The sequence below is a fragment of the Alligator sinensis genome, unplaced genomic scaffold (assembly GCF_000455745.1).
Source record: "Alligator sinensis unplaced genomic scaffold, ASM45574v1 scaffold288_1, whole genome shotgun sequence".
In the NCBI taxonomy this organism is placed as follows: domain Eukaryota; kingdom Metazoa; phylum Chordata; order Crocodylia; family Alligatoridae; genus Alligator; species Alligator sinensis.
The window spans coordinates 3,683,647-3,694,299 of record NW_005841876.1 but is presented as its reverse complement, the minus strand read 5'-3'; the positions used below and the strand labels follow the sequence as shown (position 1 = coordinate 3,694,299).

General features: G+C 44.4%; 2 protein-coding genes across 2 annotated transcripts in view; one reads left to right on the top strand and one right to left on the bottom strand.

Moving 5' to 3' along the window:
• Window positions 1–9,558, top strand: part of LOC112549165 — a 28,072-nt gene extending 18,514 nt beyond the window's left edge. Inside the window, exons 6-7 of the mRNA XM_025196106.1 lie at window positions 3,318–3,447; window positions 9,471–9,558. Of these exons, the coding sequence (XP_025051891.1) occupies window positions 3,318–3,447; window positions 9,471–9,558 (218 nt within the window). The remainder of the gene's footprint in view (window positions 1–3,317; window positions 3,448–9,470) is intronic.
• ATP11A (ATPase phospholipid transporting 11A) overlaps window positions 1–10,653 on the bottom strand; it is a 267,750-nt gene that overhangs the window by 11,609 nt on the left and 245,488 nt on the right. The window lies entirely within an intron of this gene.

Below are 10,653 nucleotides of genomic sequence, written 5' to 3'. Positions count from 1 at the left end.
CTCAAGCAAATCTCGGGACGTCATTCTCCCCCTGTACTCGGCCTTAGTGAGGCCGCAGCTGGAGTACTGTGTCCAGTTTTGGGCTCCACAATTCAAAAAGGATGTGGAGAAGCTTGAGAGAGTCCAGAGAAGAGCCACGCGCATGATCAGAGGTCAGGGAAGCAGACCCTACGATGACAGGCTGAGAGCCCTGGGGCTCTTTAGCCTGAAAAAGCGCAGGCTCAGGGGTCATCTGATGGCCACCTACAAGTTTATCAGGGGTGACCACCAGCATCTGGGGGAACATTTGTTCACCAGAGCGCCCCAAGGGATGACGAGGTCGAATGGTCACAAACTACTTCAAGATCGTTTCAGGCTGGACGTAAGGAAGAATTTCTTTACTGTCCGAGCCCCCAAGGTCTGGAACAGCCTGCCACCGGAGGTGGTTTGAGCGCCTTCATTGAACACCTTCAAGATGAAACTGGATGCTTATCTTGCTGGGATCCTATGACCCCAGCTGACTTCCTGCCCTTTGGGCGGGGGGCTGGACTCGATGATCTTCCGAGGTCCCTTCTAGCCCTGATGTCTATGAAATCAATGAAATCTATGAAAGTTAGAAATTGTAGTTTACAAATTAGTCTCTGGTTTGGTAGCACTTTACCTGTTAGGTGAACTTTATGCCACAGTTAAAGAATGGTTCTGTAAATACAGCATTGTTAGTTTCAGTGTTAACACAATAAGTGTATATGTGTGTGTCCCTGACTAAGGTAGCTCTCTACTCTGTCTTCTGTATATGTATGTTACAAATTCACTTCAAGCATCCTATCATTCAGTTGAAAATTTACAGTATGTAATTTTTAGAGACTGGACCATGGAAAGAAATAACTACTTATAACATTTAATGAACAGAGTAATATAGAACCCAGTATCACCACTGCCTGCTTGTAGTGCTCTCTCTTTTACACTGAGATTTTTATTTGGATACCTTGTTGATTTTAAAATAAAGTTTTAAGGCCCCTTTCAAACACAATTACAATTGTAGTTCTCCCTACATAATGGGTTCATCTACACATGCTATTAATACGCTGGAAGCTTACTGCACATTAAGCTTTCCCTGGGAGTGCATCTACACTTGTGCCTGTCGGAAGCAAATTTGTTCCTGACAGGAGCAGTTGAGTGCAGGGCTACTCCTGCCCTGCTCTGCTCCTATATGGCAGCCAGGGGGAGCTCTACCCCCCCCCCAGCCCTGGGCTAGCAGGAGGCACCAGGACCAGGCCTAGGTTCCAGGGAGTGGGGGAGCTGTCCTGCCTCCAGGGCAACTGCCTCCCACTCCACCCCGGGCACCTGCCTAGCACCGACTCTGAGACTGGAGCAGAGGCTTGGACATTGTCTTCTGCCCCAGCAGCTGCCTGCTACCAAGCCCCAAATCTCCTCTCAGAGCTGGGGCTGGGATATGGTCCCCTGTCTTGGCAGCAGGCAACTGCTGGGCCTCAGCTCCAAAATTGATGCTCCCACCCCCACTCTGAGATCAGAGCTGGGGCTCAGTAGCTTCCTGCTGCCAAGGCAGGGGACCATATCCCAGCCCCAGCTCTGAGATTGGAGTATTTAAAGGTATTAGAAAACCATGCATTAGACTCTATTTTACTGTTCAGTAGTTGCTGTGTATTGTTACATAGTGACATTTTACTGCACAGTAGATTAGTCTACTGGGCAGTAAATCATCTCATGTAGATGTAAATCCCAGTTAGGAACTGGAAACTCATAGGAAATTGGCTAGTATGGGAGATAACGTCTGTTTTTCTCACCTATATGTATCTGTTGGTTCATCCTTATTTGAATGATTGGTAGAGGAGGGAGGGGGCAAGAGTGAATTCAGCTGCATTTTAACTAGTTGATGTATATGTGGCAGGGCACTTTTGGGTGACTGCCACTTTAAGGCTGGGAGCAGGCAGCTGGCGGGTGCGGGCCTGCCCTGATGAAGTGCCCATTTTAGATCCAGGCTCTGAAGGCTGAGGCAGCAGTTTGCTGCCAGCAGCTGAGAAGACAACAGCTGACTGAGTTGCTGCTCAGAATATCCTGGAGGTAAGGGCAGGAGCTATATGGGTATGACTTGAAACTGCACCCTGCTGGGGAGGACAGCCTGGTGGGACTCCCTGTGGTGGGGGAGTTCCCCAGAAATGCCAGGTCAGTTGCCTCCCCAATGAAAGGTGGGTAGGGGTACCTTAAACCTCAGCCCCCACATCCTGGTGGGATACCCAGATTTAGGGCCAGGCATGGGGGCCAGGCACACCTTTGAGCATCTGAGCCCCAGAGGGGTGTAAGACCCTGGAGGCCCCAGGGAGGGGGAAGTAGTTTGGCCCAGAGAGAGTGGGCAGTAGTGTGGCCCCAGAGAGGGGGGCAATAAAGCAGGTTTGGCCTGCACAGAGTAGGGTGCGCAGCAGCAGTCTGAAGGCCTGTGCATTAAGGGTGTTGAGTAGGGCTGAAGGGACAGTCTGAAGAGCAGCACATGGGCCAACCCCCAGGAGAAGGGTATGTTTGTAAAGTTTCCCAGTGAGGGGCTAGGGGCAGAGTCAGTGTTTGGAGAATTGGCTGGTCACCATCCAGATAAGGGTTGCAGAGGACATGAGAAGATGTGTGCTGGCCAGCCAAGGAATGAAAGTAGGCAAGCCTGATGGCCTATGTGGTCATTCAAGGCAGCAGGGAAAGTTGGGTGTGGCCCAGTGAGGGGCAGTGTGCAAGAGGCCCAGTGAGAGAGGGCAGAGTGAAAGAGGCTCCAATGAGGGGGGGCAATATGAGTGTGACCCCAAATAGGGTAGTGTGCAAGAGGTCCATTAGTGGACTGAGTTTGTCCTGGCCTCAAGCCGGAGCTGTAATAATAAACTGGATGCCATCTGCGAGGCATGGGCCATGGGGTAGGGGTGGTATGGAGCAGTGGAGAGCACCCCCTGGCATTGGGGAAGTAAAACGGGCAGCCTCCTGCATTTTACACCAATTTAAGAAACAACAAGTCATGGCAGGCAAGACTGGGCAGACAACCCTCCTTAGACAGTTGGGCAGGCCAATGCAAGACCCGGCCCCAAGTTGGCCCCTTGTCACAGTATACAAATATTGAAAATTGTCATCACCATAAAAGCAATTCAGGAAATAATATCCCCAAATACACTGGTTTGCATCATTTCAAAGAGTGCTCCTGAAATGATAAAAAGGTAGTCAGAGATTTTCATTAATTTCAAGAAATGACAAAAATAGCAAAATATATAACCACAAAATTCAGCAGTATGTAAAACACATGAAATTCTCAGTAGTAGTCAGCTTTTTCTTTGTATGATTTCCTTTAGGTATTCAGCACAAGGACATTAAACCCATACCAAAATCTATTGTAGCAGCTTGCATCTCAGTCCCTGGTATCCTTGTGGCTATGATAATATTGATGCACATAGTTTCTTCGAAGTATTTGAAGAATAAAGAGTGAGTTGATGTTTGTTTCCCCATTGTATAAGTATATAGTTGCTAACAAGAGTTTGCAGCTAAAAATTCATGACTATCTTTTGAATTCTGCAACACAAAATATTAACTTTTAATAGTAGAAGACAACTCTAGACTATAAATTAGGCTTCTGATGTAAGGAGTTAAGTTGTCATCCTAATTTGTAAAAATGAACATGCTTTTCTGAAAATTTCTTTTTTAATTTTTGCAGAGAACCAGCAAAAATTAATACTTCTAAAACTTGCGAAAGAGAGGAACCCAAAAAAGGTGAACTCAAAATAATCTCAGAAACAAATTCTATAAAAACAGAAAAAGACACTGAGGCAGTAAAAAAACAACCTTTTCCCAAAAAAATGAATCAACTCCCAGTACATTTGTTACCACAGGAATCTAAGGAAAATGGGAAACACTTGAAAACTGCAGTAAAACAACCAGTAAAAAAATATTCCTCCATTAACTCACCACCAATAACAAATGGAAATCCATCAACTTCAGCTAAACCTTTGAAGTGTGAACAACCCCTTGGCAACTACTCATCCTCCAAAATGAAAACTTACAAGAACCATAGAACTAGGCCTAGAACTTCAAAAATAACTCCTCACAAACCAAGACAACCTTCTGCTGCCCCTGAAGAACTTCGTTATAAAAGACTTCAGGATACAGATGAAAAATTACCAAGGCATAATAAACATAGATCCACATCTACAAAATATAATATGGCTCATGCAGATTGTCCAGCTCAGGATGGCTACAGCAGTCTTTCAAATCCTGGTGATTCTTCATTGGATGGATCCAATTCTTTAGATGCATCCACAAAAATGTATCACTCGCAGATATCCCTACAGAATGGTCCACAGGTTCTGTGTCACCAACACAGAAAGGATTCTTTTAGCTCAGATTCATATTCTAATTAGAGTACTAGTAGCATTCATTCAATTAAGCTCTTACTTGATCACAGGGATCCTGGTTTTCTCTGATTAAAAAAAAACCCAAAATTTTCTGATTTACCCCCCACCCCCCAAATCCACCTTTGTCCATGATTAAAATGAAACACCACTATATATATTAGTGGACAAAGATATATATATAGTGGTGTTTCATTTTAATCATGGACAAGGGGGGATTTGGGGGTTTTGTTTAAATCAGAAAATTTTGGATTTTTTTATCAGAGAAAACCAGGATCCCTGTAATGATCAGTGATATCCAGCAGCATTTCATACCAGTCATTTTACAATGTATGATCATGATATTAGCCCTGGAGGTATTTTTTTTTCTTTTCTAGTTTGTAATTGAATTAATAAATAAATGTATTATTGAATTAGAGTTTCAAACTTGATAATCTTGTGAATAGTCCCTGGACTGGTGATGACAGCCTGCAGAGTAACAAACTGGTTTACACACAAAGGTTAGAAATGAGCTACATGAGATTCTTTGCTTCCCCGTTTCCTCTCCAAAAAAATACTGGGCTAGAAGACATACAGATCTGGCCAGTTCTGCAAGGGCCAGCGCTCTGCCTCCACCGAGCTCGTAGGAAGATCTAGGCTTAAAAGGACAGTTGTCAGAGCATCACTTATTTGTGGCATAACATGCCTGAAAATGCACCATAACAGGCACTACCTCCATAGTAGCAGCCTGTATGCAAGACTCATCATTTTTTTCACAGGATTGTAAAAAGGCAAAACTCAGTTATAAAACACCCTTAGCTAATGTTGTAATACTGATAGCATAAGAGAGGTGCAGAGAAGAGACTCATATTGAATGTATGCACCAAAGATTTTTGTCAAAGGTTTATGTCATGATTTTTTTCTCTCCAGGGAAAACATTTTATCAGACATTATTTTTAGCATACTGCAGGTACTGTGGAATTCAGAAGAAACCCCAGGAATTATATCCTCTCTTTAAAACGAGCCAAGGTTGACTGTTGCATTACCAGAGGAAATTAGATAGTTGCAGATTATGGAAAAAAATATTCATTCAGGCTATGAAATTAAGAAGAAAAAGACCAAGAGGAAACAGTTATTTTAAAGAGTCCAGTTTCAATACCACCACAGAATACAGACTGCCTAGCAAAACAGCACACAGGGAAATCCAGGGAGCTATGGAAAACATAAGTCTTGGAAGAGCACAGGACTGAATGGGTCAGCTGTCAAATGTTATATAAGTTTTTTAGATGGTCTGGCATCACCACTATTCTTCTGGGGCAGGGAAAACCAAGCTGGCCCCTTGTGCTCGAAGCTTTAATGCTGTATAGTTCTGCCCGGAGTAGCAGTCCACACAAACTAAAACCATAGGCTCCTCCCAGGATACTCAAGAGCAGTTTTGTATGGAGAACTCAGACTGCAAACACGACATGGTAAAACAATGCCACTTCTAAAGGCTTCTTCATCCATTGTTTTTGAAGTACTTTACAGAGACAGCTAAATACAATTATCCCCCTTTTGCCACTGAGGTATAAAGAAGGGCCTCTTCTGGATCACAGCAGTGAAGCAATGATGCAGCCAAAAACATGAGAAGGCAGGAAGAATGATTTTGTGTTTAAGGTGGTGAACTTGTACCCAAAAAGGAATTCAATTCTCAATTCTGCACAGCCTTGGGCACAGGCTTGCTAGTCAATGGACTAACATTAAACATCTGCTTATAGGCTTCCTGAATCTGCCTCAAGATTTTGCCTGTAAGAACTGGAATAGTAATGCTTCCGTGCAGCATAGGAGTGCTGTAAAGATAAAATCATTGGGCGTCTATACATGCGCTCCGGGGCGGGTGCTTTAATTAGAGTGGCTCTGAGAGCCGCTTTAATTAAAGTGCCCTCAGCATTACTTGTATTCAGTGCCCCGTGCTTCAAAGTGGCAGTGGAGGCACTTAGACTAAAGCTTGTTTGACGAGCTTTAAAGTGCCCACACCACAATTTTGAAATGTGAGGATGCTGAACACACATGATGTGGAGGCTGCTGGAGTGCATTCATTAGCACACTTCAGCAGACTTGCAGCACACTCAGATAATCAAGTCTGCTCTGATACGTGCTAATTATCACACTCTGTCATGTGTACAGGTGCCCATTAATTCTGGGAGGCATTCTCTGACTATGAGGCTAGCAAGAGAGAGAGTGCCTACGTCCCTTCCAGACCTTCTTTTGTGTGACTCTGGGCCCCACTATGTGTGCAGGTAAAGGCACGGTAAGATCTAATGTGCAATCCATACAATTGAACCTCCTGTTATGCCATGCATATATGGCAGGAGGCATGATTGTGGGATTGCACATTAGATCACATTGCACCTTATTTCTAGTGCAGGAGCAACCCAATCCCAGGCTCCCCCTGTGTTGGCAAAAAGCAATGTCCCATGGCTGGGAACCTTCTCAGTTGAGGGGCTCCTGGCTGCGGGGGCACCCCATGCACCCCTGGCAGCTGAGGGATCCTGGCAGCTGTTTCACACCCCTCCCCCCACCCCAGTACAGCAGCATCTCCCAGCAGCTGGGGCTATGAGTCCCCAAGTTGTAGGACTCCCAGCCATGGCTGGGCAAGGTGCACCCATTGACTAGCCACCCTCAACTGACAGGGCTCCCAGCTGCAGGGGAGACCCTCTACATGTGCAAATTAAAGCTAGACAGCAACCAGTTATAAAGTTAACACAGGTGACCCTCACCATTCATGGGGGATACGTTCTCATATCCCCTGTGAATGGCAAAATCCACAAATAAGGAATCAGGTCCTTCCAGGAATCAGGTCCTTGGGTGATGCCTCTATAACCATCTTTCTTCTTTCTAGGACTGGCAAAGAAGCCTAAGGTTCTGCCCCAAGTAAACTCTGCTATTTATGTAACTTGGGTTGCAGAAAGCCTTACCCTGGCCCTTCTAAAATGAGCTTATGTGATAAGCTTTTCCAGAGTGAAGCATCCACTGCATAGAGTTATTAAAATGAGCTCAGTAGAGACATAGAGAGCCCCAGCACAGTGCCCCCAGTGGCTGGGGGGGAGGGGCACGGCTCCGGTGGCAGCAAGCACGGAGCTCCCGAGGAGCTCCTGTAAGTGCATAAAGTGTATTAAAAATGTGGGTTCAGCATTCACAAATATTTGAAACCGTGAATGCTGAACCCGCAAATAGCAAGGGTTTCCTGTACACATTTTCAAGGTCAAATTTTATAGCTGGTTGGAGCTTTCTATTGTGTGATAGCTACTTTGCACGTGTTTTTGCTGGTCTCCAGGTAATTCCTTAATTAACAAGTTAATTGCTCAATACCTCTAACACGTAGATGGGGGCCTCTATATCTCCACTGAGCTCACTTTAATAACTCTATGCAATGGATGCTTTACTCTGGAAAAGCTTATATAATAAGCTCATTTTGGAAGGGCCAGAGTAAGGCTTTCTGCAACTCAAGGTACATAAATAGTGGAGTTTACTTGGGGCAGAACCTTAGGCTTCTTTGCCAGTCCTAGAAAGGAGAAAGATGGTTGTAGAGGCATCACCCAAGGACCTGATTCCTGGAAGCCAGGATTATATTGACACTAGTCTAAAACAGGCTCCTCTTTCAGCTACATTTTAAAGGAAAACAGCGAGCTCTCTTGGTTCTTTCTAAGAACGGGGGTAAGCACCTGTGTTATCACTTCAAATTGTAACAATCAATGGAAAACAGTGCTTTAGAGCAGATGCAATATATTCATTATGTCTTTGGGTACAAATCTGTACTGTATATCCATCAAGTGTCCTTTCTTACTCAAACTACTTACAGGTATAGGTTAAATACTGTATCAAGAAGACGCAGTGAATCTGGTGTCTGGCTGAATTAAAGAAAAGGAAAAGTTTATTTGGATAGTGCTACATTTTAAGTGACTGTTTGCACAAACTGTTTTCTTTCTTTATTTTTCCTTTTTTGTGTTGTTATCACTAGTCTGATCCAAAGTGCTATATTAAGACTGTATAAAGGCACAGGTCAAAACATGGCTGTGGGGAGTGGGGAGCAGGGAAGCAGAGGGCACTGTCACAGAAGGGCTGAGTTCTGTTCTGTGGTGTTCTGGACACATGTCCCTGGAGTTTTTAGTGCTTTACTTGGCATTTTGCAATATTATTTTAACCTTTATTGTTGTTGTTGTTTTCAATGTGTCCATTACTGTAGCCACAACAAGGTTAGGCCATCTTGCAAATTGTACCACACTAGATGTAGGTATGCAGTAGCACTGTCTGATGAACAGTTCTCATGCTAGCTGATTCTACTAGCCGACTCTAGGGACTCCGATTCTGTTCCAAGGTTTGTTTCTGGTCCCTCAAACACAAAAGCAAAACAGACATTCACCAAGTTTTCAGAGAAGAGGAATGAATAAAAACACTTTTCTTCTGCAGGCTATAACTGAACTTTAATTTGGCACGGAAGTGAAACAGTGTTCCCTTAAAGGCATGTGTTTTACTACACATTGAACTATTGATTTATAATAGTTGAAAATGAAATATGCACTTGTGGGGCTGGGAAAAATTCCCGCCAAAATATGTAGGATGCATACTTGCAAATCAGTCTTCTTCTTTCATGATCAGGCATTTTGCTGACCTCTTATTCTCTACGCACATTTCAACCGTGTTATTTGAAATTTATGATGAGTGGATCACTTTGAATTGAATTTTCCATCCTCTGGCATTCCAGACCTCTAAAAAAGATGACATTTATGACTAGAAACAAATTTCTACACCAAACTGTTCCTCTGGTTGGTGAGCAGTTGACCAGGCTTTTCCTGCCTACAACTATCCTTCATTAGAGAAAAATGAATCAATCTCTGGCTTGCATATCTATTTTTAAAAAGGCATAGAGTGACCCATGTATGATAGGAAGTCTTCATAAGCACTGCCATGCTTTTCTTTAATACAAGGTAGCACAATGTAACATGTAACTGGGACACCTTACTATCAGAAGGAGGTTTTGAAAATGATAAAATTAATTTGAAACCATTGGAGGGAAAAGTCAAAATCCACAAAATACATAAAAAGAAAGGAGAATGAAGACAAATCATTAATTTTTTTCAGGACAAAACTAAACCCCATCTGTGAATCAGCGGATCTACAGATCAGTCCTCCAGAAAAGAATCAATTAAAGATTGAAGATCAAAGATGAAGTAGCAGAAAAGACGCATTTACTCTGAAGCATGGTCAAAATAGAGGTATCAAAACACAGTTCAATAAAATTACAATTTATATGTCCATTCTTTGTGGTGTGCTCCATCTTTGTACAATACATATGTATGTACATTGCTTAATACCATGGGGTAGGGCTGTGCAAAGCTTTGGTAGCTGATTCGATTCGGAGGAGATTTGGCCTGATTCAGTGGCCGAATCTCCAAATCCGAATTGAATCGGGAGACCAATTAAAAGGTCTGAATTGAATTAGAAGCCTCTGAATCAATTACGAGATTTGGAAGGCTTGCCATTTTTTTTAATACAAGTTTTGCTTTCAACAGTTTGAGATGCACTTTCACAGAAACCCCTGCACCTATCTCCTTGAAACCTGGCAGGCTTCGTGCCCTCTGAAGGGGTCACTATCCCTGCTGTTTTCATCTGAATCTGCAAAAAATGACAAAGTTATAGGTCTTTTAGTGATTCCCCATTATAGTCTGTAACAGGGCAAGGAATACAGGCAACCCCCGCTTAGTGCTCTTAATTGGTTCCGGAAAAACTGAGCATTAAGCGAAATAGTGTTAAGCAAAACCATTTCCCAATAGGATTTAATGTAAATAAAGATAATTGGTTCCACACCACCCACTGGCCTAGAACCAGTGCTTCTGCAGCCCCACCCTGGGCCCTGCTGGCCTGGGCCGTGCACTCCTGCCAGCCCTGGCCAGGCTGCTCCCGGCAAGGCACCATGTAGGCTCTGCCAGGGAACGCATCAGCTCCTCCTGGCTTCATTGTTCCCCTACAGTGATGGCCCCTGCTGGCCCGCACCTGCTGGCCATCAGTACACCTATGCATGGCCCCAACTGCCCCGCCCATGGGGCCTGAGTTAGGGACCCGCCTGCCCAGGGATTTATGGTGAGAAGGCAGCAGGGCTCTGGTGCGGGGGAAGCAGTAGGGCCGCCCACACCCTGCTTTGCCCAGCAGGGCTCCCTCCAGGGCACCCAGCACTGGGATGAGCTGCCACTGCCAGATCGCTGCAGGCTCAGGATGGCATCCATGCCCCGCGGGTGTATGACCAGAGTGGCCCAGGCCCTGTATT